General features: G+C 38.1%; 1 protein-coding gene across 2 annotated transcripts in view; it reads left to right on the top strand.

Annotated features, from left to right (window-relative positions):
• ich (zinc finger protein ichor) overlaps positions 1–19,250 on the top strand; it is a 61,205-nt gene extending 41,955 nt beyond the window's left edge. The window contains exons 1-2 of one of the 2 annotated variants that reach the window (XM_019045302.2): positions 6,307–6,943; positions 13,658–19,250. In XM_019045302.2, coding sequence (XP_018900847.1) covers positions 14,075–15,328 — 1,254 coding nt within the window. In that variant the 5' untranslated portion in view covers positions 6,307–6,943; positions 13,658–14,074 and the 3' untranslated portion in view covers positions 15,329–19,250. Of the gene's footprint in view, positions 1–6,306; positions 6,944–13,657 lie in introns of those variants that run through there. The other variant, XM_019045303.2, reaches the window with a different exon arrangement.
• Positions 19,251–24,064: the final 4,814 nt, after the last annotated feature.

Below are 24,064 nucleotides of genomic sequence, written 5' to 3'. Positions count from 1 at the left end.
CTAATTGGTTGAAACGGATGTTTGCTATAAGGGGAAAATGATGGACTGACTATATGGGCCTCTCGTATAGTCACACTCAATTTTTTTATTATTGCCCATTCTTTTATGTTGAAAATGAGGACATGAATGCTCAGTTTGAAAATCTAAATTTTCTTGATTTATCTTATTCATTTCTCCCCAGTTTGTAAGGTACTCAATCAGACTTGGTTTTTATCACCGATAATGTGGCGATTAAATTTATTTTAGAGTCCTTCAAGATAGTTTTGTACCATGGTTTCGGGCTGATGAAGAAGTTGTTTTTGTTTACTCGTGATAGTGCTCTTCATAGCAAATCGTGTAAAGTATAGAATGTATTTCAGTAACAAGAAACGACTGTCCGTTTCCTCACCTAGTTTTCTGATGACCGAAGGATACGTCCTAACTATTTGAGCTCGATTTGAAAAAGAAGAAAGGGAAAAAACCCAGAAAATTGTTACTGCGCAAGATTTTTGAAAAGGCCGGCGCACAGTGGATCGAGTCAATAGGAGAGGTCGGACGAATCATGGAGACTTTAAAAGCTTATAACTCCGTTTATACAAAACTTCGAGATTCTGACAGTGGTTTCCTCGTGAAATTTTCTTCTAGTAGCACTCCTCATAATTTAAAACGTGACGAAATAAACATAAAAATTTGCAGTTTCAGTCAAAAATTTCATGTCCGACCTCTAATCGGAACTAAGCGCCAATTTGAGTTCCTTTTGAGGAATTTAGAATGTCGGATAGCGCGTTCTGTCAAGCGGACTTAAGCGCCATGGAAAAGCATTGCGAGTATAGGACGGAATAAGCCGGACGCCCGATTCCGCCGCCAATCCAAGACCCCTCTACCTTCCTCACCTTATGGCCCTTAGGTCCGTTTGATAGAAATAAGTCCAATTGACTCGATCCACTGTGCGGCAGATTCAGCTAATTGGCAACATTGTCTTTTCTCCATTTAAACCTATGGAAATGTATCGATTCTTGGAGGGGCCAGATGCTCCGACAAGAATCGATTATTTAGCATAGGTTTAAATGGAGGAAGTCTAAAAGAGACTAGGATATCCGCGGCGAAGCTGGAGCGGCTCTGTGAGAGTGTGATTGCGTGTGAGCCTCGCACACTAATCTTGAACTTGAGTGATTGGAGTGGCGCTGGCCGCGTTCAAGGCCGGAGGGGGCCGGGGGGCGGGGGGCGGGAGAGGCGGGGGTCGGGCGCCGCATTCGCAGGACTTGATTGAACTTGGGCGAAGCGAAGGAGAAAGTTCCCGGGCGGGAACTGGGCTCCCGCGCGCCCGATCAGCTGTCAAGGGTTCCCAGCGCCGTCGCTGTGTAGCCGAAATGTGCTCCTTCATCTCCTCGTTTGCCCGCTCCAACTTCCAACTTCAACTTCAGGAATGCCGAGACTCCATAGGTAGACGGAGCTTCAACAGGTCACGCGGTATCATCGAAGGGAACATGGTGGAATAAGGAGAGACACACTAATGTGCTAATGATGAACATACACTGGGGGAAAAAAAAAAACACATTGGATCTAGAGTCCAGACTCTTAAAAACATCGACAAGAAAAAATACTCTTAATTCAATCGGATTTTTGCTTGAATCAAAAGGAAATCCGATTAAATTAAGAGGCTTGGTTCTTGATTTAAGCTAGATTCTGATTGAATCAAGAGTACTTTTTCTTGTCGATGTTTTTAACAGTCTAGACTCTAGATTCAATGTGTTTTTTTTTTCCAGTGCAGAACTTTCACGAAGCAAAAAATTAGAAGTTCAACTTCACTGCAAAGTACGAATTATAGGAATCAGTCGACAACATGATACTTTAATAAAGCGTGACATGTAACGACTTTATAGATCATCAGAATACACTAGTGTTAGGATCCAAGTTGAGTGCGTCCCTCGACTGAGGAGACTCAAACGCATGGGTAAGAAAGTAAGAGGTATCAGAACATCTATAGCACGAACAAGAGAACGAGCGAAATCTCCTAGTAGGCTACTTTTTCGCGATTAGATAGTGAACACTCATTTATTTTTAAATAATTTGAATTTTTAGCATTACTTCATTGCACAATCTGGAAACTCACACTGAATAATAGAGCGTAGGAGTAATCAGATTTTCTCTGAGGAGAGCACTTTTCATCGCGAAAAAAATTAAAAAACTAAAATGGAGTGAAGGTACTTGTTCTTTGTGAACTTCCTCTACCTATGAGCCATAATTTATTATAATTTCTAGAGGAGAGACAATCCGAAGCCGTATTTTATGACGTGATGGGATAGTATCCATATCGACGTTGTAAGTCGGCAATTACACAACTCGGTTTGCGACGTCGCAGACTTCCTGTCATACTTTATTCTTTAAACGGAAAACTACTCAACGGCAATTCTTTTAAACTGCCGTGATTTTTCTTATCTGTGCGAAGAAAATTCTGCAAACACTTCAAGGAAGGATGTCAATTTGTTCTCCTTTAAAAAAATAACATCGATGCAGAGATTTTCAGACATCGCGAACGAGGTATGTGATTGCAGACTTACGCCCTCGATATCCATATTATCCGTAGACTCCTGACTCCAGAATACAGCAGCAATCAGACAACTCGTATAAACCTGTGGAAAAGGATCGATATACAGGGTGTTCGCAGCGAACACCTAAATAACCGATTCTTTACCATAGGTTTAAACGGCATAACAATCGATAAATCGCAATTCACGACACGCCACTGGTGTCTTCGACAAGATGAGTTAACGGATCCGCACCGGGATTTTCCGCCCTTACTGTAGACAATTGAATCTATGAGTTAAAGTTAAGCCAAATTACCGAGTTTTTCCGGGATTTTGGGAGTTAGTATTTCCAGTTCTTAGAGTACCACGCGGATAAGACGTTGACGCACCGAAAATACCAGTTTCGGTGTTCAGCTATGTTATTTCATTAATGAAGAAAATAATGGAAACGAATTTTGAAATTTTATCAACGGTGAATCTGCAGGAATGCGAACCTTATTTGCAGTGTTTCAAAATATCCATTCCTAATTTATTTCACGAAAGGAGGAGCATGCAACTGCTTGAAATTTTCACTGAATTCTCTTCGGACGGAGAAGACAAATTAGGAAAGTTTCCAAAAAATGTTGTCAAGAATTTTCTTTTTATTTAAATTAAAATTTATAAAATTAATTAAATGAGGTAAGTCTGCAACGTCGCAAACCGAGATACCACGCGTTCCTGCAGTTTTGCTGTCATTATGCACGTGATAGTGCAAGATGTAACTGTATGTAAAAGCGTTAATGTTACTTGAGTAACAGCGATGATGTTGGCTCTTTTAGCTAAATTTTAGGGTTCAGTCACGGGATCCTCCTTGCGGAAACACCGACAACGAGTCATTTGCAATATTTTGGCAAGAATGAGGACAACGTATTCTTTAGTTCACTATGATTTACGACCCAAACTATTATGCACGTGTCGCCAGCACTGCAAACAAACAACGCCGGCAACACAATAAGAATGAAAAGAGTGGACTCTTCTAAGGTAAAAAGAGTAGAGCAAACGCCAAGTTGCCGAATTCCTCTCAAAATTAAGATTTTCAAGACACTAAAAAATACACATTAAAATAGTACACTCATTCTCAACAGTAACAGGTACTTAAATGCTTGTGAATCGAGAACGAGAGCAAATCTGACATACAATGTATATTGACCAACTTGAACATTTTGCTGACCGGTGTTGTTCAGTAATAGACAGACGTATTTTCTGACTGCTTTTATTCCTCGTGGTAAGAATTTCAATTTAAAATTACTTCACGTGTCGGACTAACTGACAAACCACATCCGAAACTAATGGATCACACTCCAATCGTGGCTTTTATTTAATCCTTGAAAAAAAGTATCTTTTGTGACTTTTTCCTACTGTTTTAGGGCACGAAAATTTCTGTAATGAGTAGTTGAATGGAGAGAAATGAGCTTTTTCATGCTTCCTTTAAAATCATTCAGAATGACTGAGGTGAAAAACATTGCAGCTGACACAAGTCTGAAACATTCTCTATCTGATGATCGTATACATATTTGCCTTAAGCTAATGATGGGATTTGTCCTGAATCACTTCTGTAACTTTAATCTAGTCTCACATGGCTAATATTAATGCATTCCTGTTATTCATGATCTATTCGTCGCGTAAGCAAATGCCTACATTGTCATATTGCAATCCATTCTGTAATTTTGTCAAAATCGGTTCATTTTGAGTGACCTCTTTTCTTCATAGCAGGGCTAACTGCGATGATATAAGTATTCTTGCAGGCTTATCATCAGTGACGAGACGTGAATGATCGATTATCGATATTTCCCCATTTAAAGCTATGGTAAAGAATCGATTACGAAGGTGTTCGTTGCGAACACCCTCTTTATTGATCCTTTTCTATAGGTTTAAAAGGCAGATCAATTGATATATCGCAAAGCACGCCAATCCAATGCTTATCATAGATTCTTCACTTATCGCTACAGCTTGATAACCTTGCCGATCTACTTGTCAGCTAACAGCTACTTGAACTGAGTCGCAATTTCGCCTGGACCCAAATCCCAGAGAGATCAATTTTTCCTTCGATTATTCAAATTTACAAGGGTTTGATCCGCCTTGTAGAAGTCAAAAATCTGTCAAACGGTGGTAACAGACTCAAAATTGGACTGCATTTTGCAATTTGGAATTATAAATTCTGGCTCTTCTGGAAAAACACTTATGTACGTAGGGAAACTAATGGCACATACGTTGTTTTTAAACTGGGCTAGAATTTATAGTTCCAAATTGCAAAATGCAGTCCAATTGTAAGTTGCTTTGTACAAGACAGTTTCAGCACAGACCACACATTTTTCGTTGAAAAAATGTGTTGTAAGTTATTCGACAGATTTTCGAGATGAATGGCAACATTGAGACTAAGTGCAACGCTGTCAATTAGTTGAGAAGATCCTTACTTGTTTAAACTATCGGTGTGCACTAACAACCATTTGTCTTGAAATCTGGCGAGCCTGAAACATGAGTGATTACCAATACGGCAACGACTGCACCTGCTAACGGTACATGCTACTCATCATCGGGCATTTTTGAGTTATTAGACACATTAAGTGGGAGTGACCGACTGAAAGTGAACCTGCTTGAGCCCGGATCTGAGCTCCTCCAAGTTCCTCGCGGCTACGTGACGTAATCCATCTATTACCCATCCCATGGCCAGTTAGGGGGGCAGCAGTGAATCTGGACGCTCTCCTTTTCAAAAACATCTGAATTTGCTGTAAAAAAGCAAACACTGAAAAAAAAATCTTAAGGTTGCCACCAATATGTATTTTTTCTTAAATCGAGAATTTTGCTACTTAATATAAACTACTTTTTTGCTTAACCCAAGCCTTTTCTTCCTTGTATTAAGAAAAATTCAGCTTAAGTCAAGATAAAAAAATTCTTGGCGGCAAATTCAAGGATCATCATGCTCGAGCTCAGCAAATTTTTCTTCGGTGAATGTTTCATTTTAAGAATCAATTGCCCACCGGTCAATGCTACCTGTTCGCAAAGTCAGCATTACGAAACATGTTTCAATAGTTTCAATATTTTGGTTTCAGAAATATGGAGACTTTTGAATTTTTCCCCGTGGATTTCAGAAGGGAGAGGCCCGTGATAAATTCACTAAGGCTATTTTGAACTTAGCCTTTTGAATTGCCAAATTTCCTTTGATAAAACACGAATTTCCCCGTAAAGTTATGGTTATTTTCCTCCCAATTTTTCAAATAATTTCGTTCGCAATTTCACCTGAAGTTCCTAAAAATTTCAAGGAAAAATATTCATAGCTTCCTGCAAAAATAAGCATTTATTCAAAGGAACAGTGGGAACTCTCGAATGTTCATACGGCGTTCTTCCTTAGCACGATAGTGTATCAGTGACTATTTCATAAAATTATGATTATTTATCAACTTTACTTTGCAACGTCGTCGCTGCAGATTCCGATTGGCTCGATTCAACAATCAGTCAAAATTCGACATTTCCATGTCCATGGCGCTTAGCAGCCATAAGACTCGCTTTTTCCTTATCTGAGATTTTGACCCCCGTGACTGGAATTACGTGACTATTCGCTAATTCATGAACTGTCACCACTTCGATTACATTAGACTTGAAAATAAAGCAAACGGGTGTTGAACCGATTGCACTCGAAAACAATCGTGGATAAGATAGGAGGGGTAAGGTGCGAGCCGTTTCAAAGGTTACTCAACGCACCCCCGCCTCGAGCATCCCCTGCCGGCCCGAATTTTCCACCCCCTACCACGGCGCTCCTTCCTGCGCTGTGATTGGTCGGCGGCACAAAGGTCAGGTCGCGTAGTCCAAACGCTACACGGCCGAGCCCTCGTATTCTCATTCTGCGATTGACCCTGGTCAGATATCACACGGTTGCGTCCTTTAAGTTGGTTCTCCTCTTATCATCGTTTGTGCGTCCTTTAACCCCTACGTCCAGTGACTTTTCGAAGAGTCTTTTCGGAGGCACGTTCTCTGTGCGATAGTGTTTGTTTTCGTTTTGGACCTGCGTGCGCTATTTTTATGATAGTCAACACGGTGACAATTTTGTAGTTATTTTGTGGTGGTATATTGTATCGCCGATTTTTTGTCGATTGGTTGAACTTTCAGTTTCGAGTGCCATTTTTTCGCTGTAATAAGTGTTCTGCAAGATCTAACTCCAAGCTAGGAGTAGTTGACTTTGCGTTGAAATAAACTTTTCTTACGACTGATAATTCTCTAGTGCCGCTATTCTCGAAAAATCTGTGCGTTCTCACGGAAACTGCATATTATTAAATTGTTGTGTCCATCCCGCAAACATACGGATAACTATTTATATTTACTTGGATTATTGGAAGATTTACCTTGGATTACCTTTTTGCTGAATTGGATTACGTGCATCGGCAAAATGTTTTGTTTAACTGGTGAGTTTTTTTTTTTTAATATTTTGTCTCTCCCGGTTTTTTGTAGGCGTTTTACCTAGACCCTTTATATCCAGATTATCGCGCGATATAATGTATCTCAGGTTTTTTCTCAAGTACTTCTTGTTGCAACACTTGCCATGGTAAATGTAATATCGTAGTAGGATGTAATGCCAATGCGATTAGGGACTTGCGTTCATTTTCCCAAACTTGAATGATCTCCGCTGCTAAAAGCAAATTGCTCTGTTTGCCCTTGAAATTTATTAACTAATATAGTTTTTGAAATTAGTTAAAATTTCAAAATTGTAAATCACATCCTTTTGAATGAAGTACTGATGAGTACGACAAAATTGGCTGACTGTGTTAATCTACATTTGGGGGTAAATTCTTCACCACCAAAAGTACTCAGAATAACTTTTTCTACCGAATCTAAAGTAAAAGCCCTTCCAAAAATCTGAGATCTGAAACTAGAGCTGATTTTTGAAAAGCATTAAGGACACAAGTTCTTATCACTTTACGCACATCCTATCCTATGCCCTGTTTTTCTCATACGCGATTAATTAATTGATGAACCCATTCAACGCTCATGTCGGTGGATACTCACTATTGATTTAACATTTATTTGCAATGAGATAACTGTACTGATTTTTTCATCTAGAACCTAGTCCTATCTCGCCATTATCTGTTCATTGAGCCTTAGCGGGGTTTCAATAGTTTTTTAATCAAATTCGGGTAAATTCCACTTGATAAGCAAAGATACAGCAGATTTTTAAGAGTTAAATGACATTATTGAGAAAATCTTTCATGGAATCGAAATCGACAAAGGGGTTTTTCGGCTCATTATATGTAAAAAAGTTGAATTATGTCATTATCTTCCATGTTATTTTTCATATTTATACGCGTTTTCCTCAAAAATTAAAAAACAATTCACTTACAAGTCCTTCAATTACGACATTTAGCTGTCGCAAAATTAACAAACAGCCCCCTGTTCGGAATTTCCTGGTCATCCCTCACCCGTTGGGTCGATTTTTGCATTCTTACCAACTTGTACCTCAATGACAAAAACTACCAAACTTAGTGCTTTGTCAATAGCTATAGTTTAAATAATGTATATTTACCTTCAATGCAGTGCCATGAGGTGAATATTGCAAATATCATCTATGATTATAAAGATGTAGTTTCGGGATTGATCAAGATTAAGAAAAAATTACGTCCGATCCGGGGTTTTTAAATCCGTCTTTCTTGATCAAATTAAAAAAAAATTACGTTGATTAATTTTTTACTTGCGTTATTTTACAAAACTTAAATTTCAGTCGCTAGATCAATAATTTCTGCGGGCTCTCAAGGAAAAAAACATTTTAAAGCCTTAAAAATGTTTTCAAGAATGCAGTTCTCAGCTTTCGTGCGAAAACCGCTTGTGTCCATCTTTCCATTCTTCGGTTTTTTTGAGTTGATAATACTTTTCGGAGCGATGGCTGCAACCAAGAAAGTGTCGTTAATGCTCATCTCCGTGTTGTCTTAATCCCAAAACGCGTCCTTTCATCACTTTTATGGTTGGATCAACTCTTAAAAAAAATTATCAATTCTTAAAAAAAATTATCAATTCTTAAAAAAAATTATCAACTCAAAAAAACTGAAGACTGGAATAATGGACATTAGTGGTTTTCGCATATCCCGATTCAATTAGAGCCAGTTACTTTAACTTCATCTAGAGATTTCGAAAAATATTTTTTGGTACGACATTCTTTAGCAATCGATCCATCGACCATTACTTCAAATTTTCGTGGAAAACCTACCGAAAATTTGAAATTTAAAATGGCAAAAGTGCAAATTTAAGAATAAATCGTGCAAAGAGCCAAAGAGCAGCCGTAAATCCTCATCTTCTTTCAAAGTGATATCGAATTTAACTTTTTCGAGCTCTCATATCATTTGCCATGTACGAACGCATGAGAAGGAAGCGCAGTGCGTGTGTGGATTTTGGGACACCCCTGGGCGCGACAACGCGGCGTTGTGAGCAGACGCATCGCTTTAAGGGAAAATCCCATGATTGACGACCCTTTAATTGGGTTGTCTACATTCATTGACAGTGGCAATGATGTAACTAGAATCTGTCCACTCCAATGCAATGTTGCCTATTTGTGCTGCACGTACGTTTTATTGTTGACTCCTCACACATCTGAGCTAGGTCCACCGATTTTATTGGAGCGTCCTTTTTTTCTGATGATCTATTTGACTTCATGTCTAGTACCGGCAGTCTAGACCGTCTTTTAGATTTTCTATTCGACATGTATTTCCCGCCCCGTAATGTTTAATTTGCATTATCCGGTGTTTGATCAAGGAAAACATAAAACTGGGTTGGAGCATGAAGAATCTGCACTTCCAAGTTCTTAAATTTATCATCATGTCTTATTCCTTTGTCTGTCACTTATATTTTTAAGGGGGAAATTGAGTAATACGTATAATGCTGGGTTTACTTCTCATCTCATAAAATGCATTACGTCCCAATATTTTTTCTAACAACGAAAGCAAAAATAGATATTTTACTCTGTCAGGCGGTTTGTTCTTTACTGCTTCGATGCACCCTCTTAACCTTATTAAGGCTTCGCGTATTTTCCTTTTTACATTTGTTAACACATAAATGTTGAGCGTTCACATTAAAGCGTTCTTGTTCTACGTGATTTTTAAAATTGCAACACAATCGATGGGATTTCTTGAAACCGTCTCTCATTTTTCTTCACAGTTTAACATCTTTTTGTCAAATTTCGAGCTGAAGCTTTGGTTTGATCTCCTCTCGTAAAGTACAACAGGAGCGGTGATTCAGAATCCCCGGAAACCAATGGCGTGGCGTGCTTTGCGATCTTTCCCCATTTGAAGCTGTGGTAAATAATCGATTGTTAAGGTGTTCGCGGCGAACACCCTGTTAATCGACATTTTTCCATAGGTTTAAATGGCCGATCAATCGATATATTGCAAATCACGCCACGCGCCACTGCCGGAAACGAGTTATGCGTTCCTGCAACTGTTTGTCGTTACAAAACATCCTCGGGGAGATGACTTCATTTTAGTGTATTTAAATACACTATTTTTTTCTAGATTAACATGAATTGCATATTCACATTTTTAAGAGAAATATATTTTCATTTGCTCTATTTTTTGGCGTAATTGCACGCTTAATTAAAGTTCAGTGCATATTCTTGTGTGAAATTGCCCTTAAAATTCAATAATTAGCGACGAAGAATCTTTTTTTGGTTTTAAAGGTGATTCAATGGACGCTATATGTTGTGTCAGAACGACATGCGATACATCGCATCGATTAATTTCTCTAATTTTGAGATCGCAATTCTGTTGTCAGTGGACGAAAGCATTCACTTGCCAATTAAGAGAAACAAATTCAACGTGATGAAGACGTGGTTTTTTTTAGAGGGAAAATATCAGATTCGATACTGATGTCGAAACTGCACTCAAATGCGATATTTTTCCTCTAAAAAACCACGCCTTTTTTACGTAGAATTTGTTTTTCAAAATCGGTGAATTGCGATCTCAAAATTCGAGAAAAATAACGAGAAGCTGGGGGAATGGAACCAATCGTAGAATATATCGCTTGTCGTTCTCACACAAAATATGGCGTCCATCGAAGCACCTAAATGTTGCTAAGATTTTTGAGAATCAAGATTCTGTTGATGAAAATGCCTTTTATGTTAATAGTGAGATCAATGCCGTAATTTATGTATGGCTTTTCTTTCTAGTCGCGCGTTTAAGTCTCTCTCTGCGGCTCGGTTGTTGTAGCGATAGCGAAGGACCTTGATCGATAAAAAGCATTGCCAAGGTAGGGATTTATCGATCAGGATTATTCGATTACGATTCCACAATCGAACCGCAGGACAGTCAATCCTTCCGTATTATACTGAATGCTGGAGTTATAAGGAGACAAATATCTCAGTTTTAGTCGTTTATTAAGCAAAGAACCTCGCAAACTATTACGCATCTTTTTTAAGTATGACTCCGAATGACTTGTAGGTTTCGTTTTGCGTATCAAGAAATAAGGATGCAACGGACACTCCAAAATAATTTAACTCATACTCGAGAAAAAAACAGTTAGCGGAATTTTCAGTAAATTTTTCTCATATCCCTCTCACGGCAAAGCTGATCGCTGGTGATCGACTAACAGTGAGTACTGAAAGGCGCGTTAAATTCAAAGAAACGTGATTCAGACTACGCAAATTGGGCGTTTAGGAATGGATTTTAGACATTTCTGGTGTGCTTAATTGAACTTCCGCGAAATGTTACTTGTTCAGAGTACTCATATATTTGGAGGTCTCTCATGCGTGCTGCAGACCCATTGGGTTTCGCGAACAGACGAAGCAAAACTCTGACTGGAAACAAAACAGAATCCCTTGTTTCTTCCTATCTTCTTTATCGAGCGATTTATATTGATGTGTGTGATTCTCTTCCAAATCTTTTATGTGTCTCATGTGTAATGTGTATATATTTTGCATGCCTCTTGGTTTTTACTCATTGCGCTGATAATTTTTGGAGGGAAATAGACGGTTGCATAAGCCAAGCTATATATTCAGGGGGGGGGGAGTTTTAAGGAAATATTTGACGGGGGGAAAAATTCATGTAGTTTTTTTATATAAGATGCACAGCTCTCCACTAAAATTCGAAAGAGAAACCTGCGTTTTTGAACGTTTCCAGGCGCTCTATCTTTTATTTTCATTAATGACTATTTAAAGAAGCTAACACTATCATAATTTTACCATTAGTTTATATCCGCAATTTTATTTTCTGTGCTTAATAGTGCACATTATTTCCCTCCAAACATCATCAGCGTTCTGAGAATGGTTGAAATATTGACTTATGCCAGATTGGGAAAACAGCCTTCATTTTACTGAATAAAAATCTACGCTCTCTGATCCAGGTACACCGAGATATGTTGTTTCGGAGCTTGGTACTTGTGACTCTTCCTCTAAACTATTTGTTTCCTTCCATATTCTCCGAACCGAAAGAAAAAGCAATACCAGCTTTGGGTAACATATACGTCTTATCTACGTCTGTGTCTACTCAGCGTGCACACTTAGTATGGTTAAAAAAAATCTCGGCCGTAATTATTATGTACATAAAAAAGCACATTTGGCGTTGTCGTTATATTCTGGTGTCCATTCTGTGCCTCGATTAATCTATTTCGAAAATATTTTATCAGAATGAACAGCCTTTAATACATCTTTAAAAATAAAAATAAAAAATGTTTTAAAAAAAGGATTGAATGTCGATGTTTCTGCACGTCTTTTGATAACATTTCAGCATACTTACAATTTTCATTTTACGGACTGCATATGTCTTCAACAAGAGTCATACACCCCCCCCCTCCCCAAAAAAATTGAAAAGCCAAGATCTTTCTAAACTCGGATAAGTATTACACTTGGCAAAGAGTTATTTTTCGTGTGTCGGTACATGTTCCTTTTTTATAGTGAATTTTTTAATTTTTTCGGTCTCGCTGTAACATACGCCTGAAAAACTTCGTGCGGACAAAAACGTATGCAGTCCCGCTTGTTTCGATTTAAAAATTGTAACTTGATGCTTCCTAGATAAATATTCTGATTCACTTTTTCTGAGGCTCTTAGGAGCGGTTCAAGTAATACCTAACACACTAAGGGGAGAAGGGGGGGTTGAGCCAGGCTTACGGTGCGTTACAAAGGGGAGTTGGGTCAAGCTCAGCGTTACTTAATTAATCCTAGCCGTGCGGGAAAAAACTTTGAAAAAGACGTGCAGTAGTTAACTTATTCAAAATTGTCCACGTTTCCGGTAAAATGAATAAAGCAAATTTATTCGTCATGTATTTTTGCATCTTTTTCGATCACTTCCCGTCGTATCTCAGCAAAATGTCTTTTAAAAAAACCGAAATTTTCAAGCAGTTTGCTCAGAATTTTCTTGATTTTTTTTATTTAATTAGGGGGGAGGGCAGACCAGCGTTACGTAATTTTAAAAGGACGGTGTAGGGCTGCATTACAAAGGGGGGGGGGCGTTATAAATCGGAGTGCGTTACGTAATACTTGAACGGCCCCTCATGAGAATTTGAGATTTTTTCTTGATAACGCAGACCATCTTGTACAATGTTCCATAATATGCAGCATTCGTAATTAAACACAGCTTGATTAGTGCAACAAGTCCGTGTAACTAGGAATGACTCTCTAGATTGCAGAAATATTGTCATGTTATTTATTCAAACAAACTGTTCCTGTTCCTTCTCTTTCTTCGCCGCTTTTCTGACAATTCCTTCTTATTATGGGTATTTTCTTATTCAGCTCGGGAGAATTTCGGTGGGGCATTCGACGTGACGAAAGGATGCCCTTTTTTTTACATAAATCGTGCGCGGAGTCATCAAAATCCTTGCATCGTTAATTTCCGTTCTTTTTGGATCTCATGATAATGATAGAAGTTGGTCGATGGTCGTCAAGGTTTGGTAAGATCCCTGAATCGGCGGAAGTGTCGGATGCGTCCGTAAAGTGCGTCGGAAGGCAACTGTCGTCGTAGAGCTTTTTTGGTCGAAGAGTTCAACAGCTAACATTCTGGCGATGAGTTCTTCGCTTTCGAAGACGTCACCTGGTAGTTACCCAATCTGGCATCGGTCGTGGGATGTACATAGTCTGTAAGTTTTGACCCAAAAAATTTCAAAATCTCGAACCGAATTCTTGGGTTTGATTCTGCTTGATTTTTCAGAGCAATGGAAGTCACGGGGTTGCCACTGAGGTCCGAGCAACAACGGCGCGACGCTACCAACCTTATCGTCAAGCACTTCAAGAATCTCAAGTTCAAGAAAAAACTGGCAAAGCATCAAAGACAATGACACTTACTGTACAAGAAGCGGGCTGACAACCTTCACCTGCGCCCGGCATGCCGACAGAGGGCGCAAGCTGATCGAAATCAACCGGAACCCGTGCTCACAAGACACAGCGAGAGGTCCGCATCACGGTAGCAGAGTGTGGTGAGCCTGAGCGTGCCCCAAGGCGAATTCTGGATCCACCGTGGTTAAGTCCTCAAAGAGCACCGCCGGGCGATAGCAGCAGCGAAGGACTGAGCAACAAAGCACTGACCACTACGGGCACCGTAGCGAACTCCTCTGCATCCGGGCCTAAAATGAAATACGGAAGCAGTTCCGGCGGTGACTCGGAAGTACTGGGCATGCCTGTCGACTCCCTCCTGCTGAGCAACTGCTGGAGCACGGATCACTTCATCGTAGACTCTAACCCGAAGAACTTCCTCGGCGATGACTCGGAGGAGGAACCCGAGTCGAAAGGGATCGACGAGCTGGAGCTCCTGCTCCAACCGGAGTCCAACGAGCAGAACAACAACCTGGCCGAGCTGAAACCCCTGCCGCCGTTCGGCCACTACACGGCCAACCTCCAGATCAATGGCATCTCCGGCCAGCACTTCGGAGCCATCGGGCGACCCGAGCCCGGGCCTCGGATCGAAACCAACAACAACACCTCGGAAACAACGAACCAGAACATGTACTACGACAACAACGCGGTCGTCACCAGCTCGACGATGGACTGCATGGACATCAAGCCGGAGATCCCGGACTACGCCTCCATCCTCAACGCCCCGGACATGGAAGACATCGCAGCCATCATCGGCTCGGCCATCGCCGACACCACCGTCAACGGCAACAACAACAACGGGGACAACTCCCGCGACTCGTGGATGGACCTGGACGCCTGGATCGAGGGCGCCTGCGAGAACTCGGCCTCCACCTCGAAGAACGGGCACATGTCCGTCCTCAGCTCCAACGAGTCTCTGTCGGACTTCGTGGCCGCCAACAGTCAGTTCAGCATCTCCTCGACGCCCGTCATCCACTTCCCGGTCAAGCGCGAGAACGCCTCGAGCACGTTCCCGCACATGCCGCTCTTGCAGAGCCGCCTCCAGAACGGGCCGCCCAAGTCGGAGATCTCCTATAGTCTCGTGCCGGAGTGCACCTCGCCCTCCTCGTCGACGCAGTACATCGCGCACAGTCCGCAGCACGTCGTCTCGACGTCGGACCTGGCCCGGCCGTACAATCAAGTTCACAGTTCCACGCGCCCCTCCCCGGAGATGATCCTCCACACGACGACACCCACGCCCAACAAGAAGCCTCGTCAGCGGACGAAGAAGCCCGTGCCGCCCTCGAGCACGATCGTCTACGACCCCTCTAGTCTCGGTGGAAAGGAGAAGCCCGTCCACAGGTGCAATATCTGCAATCGCGGATTCCTCAACAAGTCCAACATCAAGGTCCACCTCCGGACGCATACCGGCGAGAAGCCGTTCAGGTGCGATGTCTGCGGCAAGGCCTTCCGGCAGAAGGCGCATCTCATCAAACATGCGCAGATCCACAAGAGGATAGGCAGAGACTAGTAGGCGCTGTGGTCTTAGTTGTTGTTGTTATTGTTGTGTTTTATTGCTGCGTGCAGGCCCCCGCGGATTGAGCTCCAGAGCCTGTGGAGGATAAACGGCTCCTTTTGGGAACTCTGCAGGGACTGCAGGACTTTTGCTTCTGATTTTTTGCAACTGCTCAGCGCGTCAACATAATTTATCTTATTTTTCAATTATCCATATAAAGAGATGACACCTAAGAATCACAGTCATCAGGATTTTTCCCAATGTTTCTCTTTCTTTTTATTCATTGTTCAGATCTTTTTTATAGGGCTAAGAAATAATGATCGTAATTGATTTTTACTTCAAAATAGTGATCAAAGATTATTTTTTCAATGAATTTGACGTATGTTCTAGAAAAATTACCTATTTGAAATGTATGCAGCCAATTTTATATTGCAATTATTTGTTTGATTATCGCGAGGCTTCAACTCGTAAGATGACCACCTTTAAATGTAATCTGCTTTTGATTCTCGATTATGAGCCCGTTGAGGATCTTTTGATCGCAACCTCTTGTTTTTTACAAACTGTATCAAAATGTGTTGTTTTATACAGACTATGACCAGAGCAAAATCACTGTAATTTGTTTGCTGCCACCATACGTATCTAAACGTAACTTTTTCATCCGTTCTTCTTTCTCTCAACAAGGGAGTATTATTTTTCAAAAAAATGATGTGAATTCCATGTTTACGCCACTTTCTACTACAGTCACGTCAAGGATGTGTTAAAATTATCAGATTGTAAAATTCAAAGATTCACTGGCTTACCTGTAAAAGTGCCGAAAGCACTATTATATTTTAATCTACGTTAAAATAGGGTCCATGGATCTCTAATTATTGGATCATTTTTCATCATGGTTGGTCCTGTCTTCCTCTCAACTTATGAACGCCAGGGCGAGTGAGAGACTCTCAAATTATTGTGAAGAAAAATATTTGATTAAGTTATGTTGGCGCTCCTGCACTGTTGTATTGGGAACGTGAAATCCTGTCTCCAACGTAAAAATTAAGGGTCCCTCAATTCAAATTTCATTTCAATTATCTTGAAATGAAACAAGAGGTTAAGGAATTACGGGATAGTGGGCGCATGATTTGAGGGAGCTAATGCATTCCACATCTGATCATGTACCTTTCTCGTCGAAGTTATGTCTGATCTGAAACTTTAAGTGAACATGTTGCTATAGTGCAAGAGTCATGTTTTCCGTCAGGAAAAGAGTGAAGGGTACAACGTGTATAAGCTTTTAAACATTAAAATTATAAAGATATCATTTATTTGCATTTTTTTAAGCAGGGTTATGCACTGTCAGCATCAGACATCAATTTTTATCATTGGCAAAATGAAACTTTTAAGGTCACTTTGCAATCTGCTCACGAAATTTCATGTAAAAATATGGCATTCTAAAATTTTTATCCCCTGCTTCTGAATATTGCAATTATTATTGTTTCTGGTGCCCACTTAATAAAATTATCATAAGACTTGCTGAAGATTCTAAAATTGAATACCTGATATATCTCTACTTATGTTTACAAGGGTGTTGTATTTTTCTTACTTTTCCTTTTTGGTTTTTACGATTTGAGCGTGAATTCGTCAAGTCGATCCGAATGTTTCCAAAAACTCTTGCTTCTTAACCTCGCAACGTATTTATCATACTAAGAATGCTAATCTTGTCAAAAAATAGTGATATTTTACAGCTATCATTGTAGTATATAAAACGAGAATGCGTGGCTCCTCAAAACATGATCTGCATCTCCTCCTTAAACCTCAATTTTTCTCAGTATTCACCAAAGAAACTTTGTTCCTCCTTAATGTCAATCCGCCATTCATGGGCGCAACGGCGCGGTGTTAAGAACTCTACGAGTTCAATTGTATTTAAGTATGTTTGAGTTACTAATGTTTACTTGTGTCTGTATTGTACGTGTACATTTTATTATATTTTTTTTTCCTTCCAAGTTCTGTTACTTAGTGGAGTTAATATTTGCTTGAACATATTGTTGACTATCCTTTCCTACTACGGTACCTGAACACTCTGCTAAGCTGACTCGCATTGCCAACATTTGAGTTGTTTGGTAATATTTTTACTAGTTTCGTTTGAAGTGTAGCTAATTTGAGTTGGAGGTATTTCTGTCAAACGGAACTATGTGCATTATGACGTGAGCCCTGTTATGCATATATTTGTATGGGTCTCAGGGTTCATGTCTTAGTGCACATAGTTCCGTTTGGCATAAATACGTCTAATTCACAGGATAAACATCGGCACTCGGTTTTCATTTTTAACATTCAGATCATGTAAGATCATTTTCTAAGCTAAATCACAGGGTGACTATCTCTAAGGTAATCTTTAAATTTCTTTCAAGTCAGCGAGGGAAGAGCATACAACTGAAAAACAATGGGTGCTATGTTAAAGTATTGAAGTATTAAGAGAATTGCGGTATAATCTATGAAGGCTGACGTATCACATATTCTGCCATCGAATGAATTATTTATCTTCAATTTTTTACCTCAACTTATTAATTGTTGAATTGAGCTTGAATGACATCCTCACTAGCCAATAGTGTCCTTAATTATTTCAGCAAGATTTTCAAAACATTAAGCTTTTGAAATCCTCATCCGTTCATGGATTTGGCTTGAGCTAGAAAATCATATTGAACATATAGTACATCTATACCAATATCATTGAGCCACGTTTTGGCGAGTCTCGAAAAATGAACTCACTTCATGTAATTACTGTTAAATATAATTTTTATGTAGACATATTCATTAGTTAACATTGTTTAAGTAGATCTCAAAATTTAGGAAGCAAATTTTCTGTATTATAGTGAATTTATTTTGACTCGGAGTTATCAATTGCATAATTTTAAAAACTAATCATCATTAAAGATTTTGTGAAGTCCGTAAATTACGTTTTCATCGCAGAAAGGGACAAACTCGCCTTTTTCTATTTATTTTCGCTAATTAAGTAACTTTTTTAATGCAGGCTCATTAATTTAATTGAAGAATTATTACACAGAAAGCACGTCCTCTCTATTATTCGATGACGCCTGTAGGTTTTTTGAATGAGAATTCATTTTCCTCTCAAATATATTCCACTTTAAGTGACCGCAATCAAAGGTTCTTGTTTAATCTTACTGCGATTTTTCTCCATCAGAAACGAAAAATTTGCAGTTCTTTCAAGAAAGTTATGATATTTGTAAACACTAAAACTCCATTTATTTCTCCTTTTTTTTTAGTAATTACAGCTTTTAACTGATAAGCCAGCTCATGCACTGCCAAGTGTAGGAATGGTTCGGACATTCTAAACTATGTCTGCCATTCCAAATCCTTTTCATTTGTAGACCCAAAGTTCTTTCTATGTAACGTTACAAAATTATGTTATTCACAGTCTCAGGAAAAAATCATAGCTGTTAAATTTACGAATTAGCTACTTGCAAAATGTCTAGTTCGCTGTTAAAAAGATAAAGACCCTGTAGCATCTTACTCCTGATTTAGTTGTACATATATCTTGTAATATTTGAAGTATATATAAGTTCATTTAATTTTTATTTAGTCGCTAATTATACTTCAGTGTATTATAGATAAGGAACAAAATAAGGTGGTAATGTTTGGTACCTCAAAATAATGTAATATATTATAGATTTATTTTAATATAATTTATTTATTTCTAATTTTAGGTGCACATGTTGTTAGGTTTCAGTTTTAGAGTAAGGATCCAGTTCAGCCAATGAGAATGATCGGTAGATTGATCAGAGTCCAAAAAACCTTATTTCATTTGTTCACTATCAATTCACAAGATCTACTTTCAGACCAAAAAAAAATTGTATAATGTGATAAATTTTATTTACTTAAGAGCATATTCAGATATTCATAATTTTTTATTTGAAATAAAAAATGATACATTTTTATATTGAAACTCAAGAAATCTATCCCTGAATTTTTTTATTACCTCACCTTCAGTTGTTTTCCCTCATCTCAAAATTAAGGCACGCTATTTTCTCAAATAAGTTTCATTTCAAAACAAGAAGGCAATGCATGCTATAGCAGTTTAATTGGATTCAGTAATCTCCAACTTCATTTAGACGACTTTAAGAGAAAAGAATCTACGTGCTTATGAAGGATACATAGAAGGTAAAATTCTGCAACCACGTATCTCGTTTGCAGTGTTTCAAAATCTCCGCTCCTATATTTGTTTTTTTTTTTTTTTTTTTTAAAGGGAGCAAATCGGTATAATTCCTTGACATTTTCGCAAACTTTTCTTCGCATCGAAAGGAAAAATCATGGCTGTTTCTAAGAATTGTCTTGGAGTAAGCAGTTTTCCATTTAAACAGAAATGTATACCAGGAAGTTTGCAACGTCGCAAACCGAGATACGAGGGTGCGGAATTAAGATATAATTTGAAAGATGGCTAGTTATTGACATTCAGAGAACTTAGATTCTGAAAAGTTGCGAAAACTCTCGTAAACAGACATCTTCATGACTTACGTGCAAGTAACTTGTAAAAGTACCTAATTACAAAGCAGGGACCTTATTGCTCATTTCAACTTTCTCGACCTGGGGAGGAGTTTATTAGATTACGTTGTCATTACTCCCATTAGTACAGTTTTCTTTTCGACTTCATCATCATCATCAATGAGCAATGACACCAAAAATAAAAATCTTAGTATTCCAAATTTGATACAACTTTTGCCTCGCCACTTCAACCATACCTGGCAAAAATCATGATCACAAAGAATAAATCGTCATAATCGCTCTGCAGTAAATAATTCAATGATAATTCCTATAAATGATATGAACCTTAAGTTTACTTGATGCGTTGGAACTCCCTAGCAACCTAGTTTATTTATTAAATTGACAGTCCAGATTGGTCCCCAATAGTATATGTTTTCAAATTCCAACCACACTTTAAATGCAATGTAGTCTGAGATTTTTTTTTTTAAGTGGTTTGGTCTGGACAGCACCACATTTAGAATCTCCTCACCTAAAGTGAGATAAAACTATAATTATCTCAGGCCAAGGACACCTATGATGAAGCACCGTGCTTATAGTATTAGCTCGCCGATTCTTGAGGGCAAACAAAATATTAATAGGGTGTCCTATACATAGCAAGGAATCTCGCCGGCTTCTATGTGGATTACGTTTTGCGTTAAAACGACACTATTTTTGGCTAATCCATAGAAGCACTAATCTACACATGATCAATAATGGTCCATAAGCTGTTCATAGAATTAGTCAAAAATAGTAATTCACTAATGCAAAATGTAATCCATTCTAGTAAGGGGCGATTTTTCAGCCACCAGCAGTGTTTTGCTCAGTGTCATCTCAATCACACTGAAGCAATACTTTCATGATATGGACAACGATTGAAACAAATTGAAAAAAGAAAAGAGTGACATTTTCAGGACAAAGTTACGTCTTTCTTTTTAACCGTAAGGATTTTTTCCGGAAAAACTGAGATCAAGTAAAGATAGCTTTGCGCGTAAAAACGCCTTATCTGTTACTCTTCTTTTTAAAGTATTTAATTGAAACGAAATCGGGCCAGAGTCGATTGTCTCTTCTATAAGTGACTATTCACCCCATTAATTGCTAGACACATTGGCGAATCCAGCAATTTGGCAAAACCTGATTTCCTCCGTTTAAATCTATGCAAAATTATCGATTCTTGTCGGAGCTCCTGGCCCCTCCAAGAATCGATACATTTCCATAGGTTTAAATGGAGGAAGCCTGATGTTGCCAAATTGCTGGATCCGCAAATGGCTAGACGGCTCGGCCTCGGCTGCGGTTATTATTTTGAATAATTAAGTCATCAATGTCCTCAGAATTTCATACAAATAGGTGTCCTGAGCAGAGCACAGAGGGTCAAAATTCAATTTGAAATGAAGATAATTGTTTGATGGGAAATTTAGTGTACTTATTTCAGAAACAAAGCCAGAATCAATTCCTAAAGAAGTCAGAAGAAACAACCTACGTGAGTATTTATAATGAACAATTGTATTTTTATATGAACAAATGTATCCTACAAAGAGATATCAGTATTTCATGGTCAAATTCACCGTTCTCTTGTTTTTTGACAATAGTATGTGCGTTTTAGAAAAAAACTCTCGAACAAAATATTCAGCAAGTTTTTAGAGGGATTGCGATAATCCAAAAAAAAAAAAAAAAAAAAAAACATGTATGTATCATAGGCAAATAATCAATGCAGGCATTTTATCAAATGCCTATGAGTAAAGTGTCAAACGTTCTCGCAGATTGAAATTCTGACTCTTCAAATACAAACAAAAATACAATGATTGTAGGTTCATGATTTTCTCCTATCACAATATTGAAAATTCGATAGCTCTCCGTGAAGACATACGAATTTTCGTAAACTTTCAAAATTTGTTGTAGGAACTTGATAAAATGCCTGGTTTTGCTTTTTGCCGGCGACACATACATATGCATAGATCTGCTCATCTTCTAATTGGCCTGGGATGAAATTTAAGACTCGAATCTCTGATAAATCAAACGTTTAAAAATAATTTTCGATGGCTTCAATCACCGCCAGTGCGAGCTATAATGTTTGATAAGATACCGATGTGCGTGCAGGTCGAGCATTTCCACGTGAGCCACCCCTAGAGTTAGCATCAATAACATATTCACGCTGAATGGAACTAAAGGCAAATGAAATGAAGCAACAGGAATCATCAGATGTGTAAATCCTATGCTCATAGTTTCTCTCGACTTAACTAACATTTACATAGTTACTTTGAGTAAAACTACGTTCAATTGATCTATGCCCAGACCATTTCGATATAGCTCTCTGAATATCCTATCAGGCTTTTCTTTAAATTTTAAAGAACCAACTTCTATGAATCGAGATACAAATCATTTTCCTTCTCAATATGGTAATAATAAAAAAGATCGATGGAAAGTAGAAGCTATAAAATTGGCTACAAATGACGAATGCATTACATGCATTGAATTGACATTACAAAGCAGGAGTAAAAATTTTGAAGTTGATCGTGAGAGGATACATACAACAAGCATAACACAACACACGTACATTTTGTGCAGAGCTCAAATATGATAAAAAGTTTTTCGCCCGACTCAAAAGGATGACAATTAATTTCAAGCACTTCTTAAACATTCATTGACTCAATAGCGATTGAACTTTCAGCCTTTCCTTCTTCTTGGAATTTACAGACACCTTAGTTGACCAACAACAAACGAAATATGTTCTCAGGCCAGTTAGATTCATATTACTACTAACTTTAAAAAAGAAAATAGTTTATTTTATATTCAAAGCATCACGAAACTCATCACTGCTTATTTTTTCTTGAGAATAGTTTAATCCTACAAATTATTTTTAAGAGTTTTAATGTTATCTTTCTTTTGTACATAGAATGCTTTTTTCGGTGTAGTTTTTAAGTGAGATGGTTTTTGTATCGACTCTTCTTGTTCAGCTGTTCCAAGTCAATTATTTATTTCTAGTGGTTAAGTATTTATCTCATTCCCTTGATTCCCTGTCCTCAGATCGAAATAAACAAAGAATAATTCTTAGTAGGAATCCTAGTTTCCCTCTAAAGTTAATTCCGTTGAAATAGAATGCATCTCTTATGAGTGTGGAACTTACACTGCGTGTAAGATATCCGCTATGAGTCATTATCCTTAGGATCGCAAAATTCTTGCACCCTCAGAGTCATCCCATGATCGTGCAAAACAGTGATATACTGTCGTCTTTATATGTCCATTAATAATGAGCGTATGAGGAAAAGTTAAACAAGAACCCTTTTCTTTTGCAAACATTTTCGAATATTAAGTATTTCTCCCAAGCGTTTTTTGCCTTGTCTTTTTTTCCAAAAAGGTGGCAAACCAGTTTAAATAAATGTTCTAATTATCCTGTATAATACAATGGATCATCGCAAAACGTGATTTCTAGTTCAGTGCGTTCATAAACGGCTACTAAACTCAAGTGAAAATTAACTGAAAAAGATTACCATCTCTCCGCATCGTTTAGATAATTTTCAGAAGACGCGTCATCCTAAGATGCATTTCTATTAAAGTAATATCAATTGATGACGAAAAATGCGTAAAAATTTCATAAATTTTGAGCAAAATAAAAGTCGAATAAATCTCTTTTCAACCAAAATCGAAAATTCCTCGATCATCTACTGATATTCTTAAGCAGCTTGATTATTTTTTTGGAAAGGGAGAAAGTAAAATAAGAAATCTTTAAATACGCCCCTCCTTATCATTGTTCTTAAAAATTAGAAAGAAAAATTATTTTGTAATAATTTGAACAAATAACCAAAGTTAGAATAAATTTTCTGTAGGCAACTGTAATTGTTATGTAAATTTATATGATAATAATTGTAAAATTACTTAAGTGTAGGGAAAATAATTTAGATCGTAAGCCTTTGGCAATGTTCTTTTTAATTTATTTATTTTTTATGTTTCTGTTTTTAAAATAAATTTATATGCTGTCAAACTGCGTTTAATTTTAATGACGAACCTAATGACCCCAAAGCAATGATTCATATTACAGTGCATCCAAATGGAATGGACAAAACAACAAGATTGTTCTTCAGCTATCCTTAAAGTATGATCGTCTTGTCAATTTTTTACTTAAGGCATCCTCCAATTGTTACAGATCCTAGGAAATATCAATGATAGATAAGATAGATACGATATTTTATTCAAAAATATCTTTATTAAGGGATCATATTTTAGCCGCGCCGTATGTATATATTT

The sequence above is a fragment of the Bemisia tabaci genome, chromosome 3, assembly GCF_918797505.1.
Source record: "Bemisia tabaci chromosome 3, PGI_BMITA_v3".
Classification (NCBI taxonomy): Eukaryota; Metazoa; Arthropoda; class Insecta; order Hemiptera; family Aleyrodidae; genus Bemisia; species Bemisia tabaci.
This window is presented reverse-complemented; position numbering and strand designations above follow the sequence as displayed.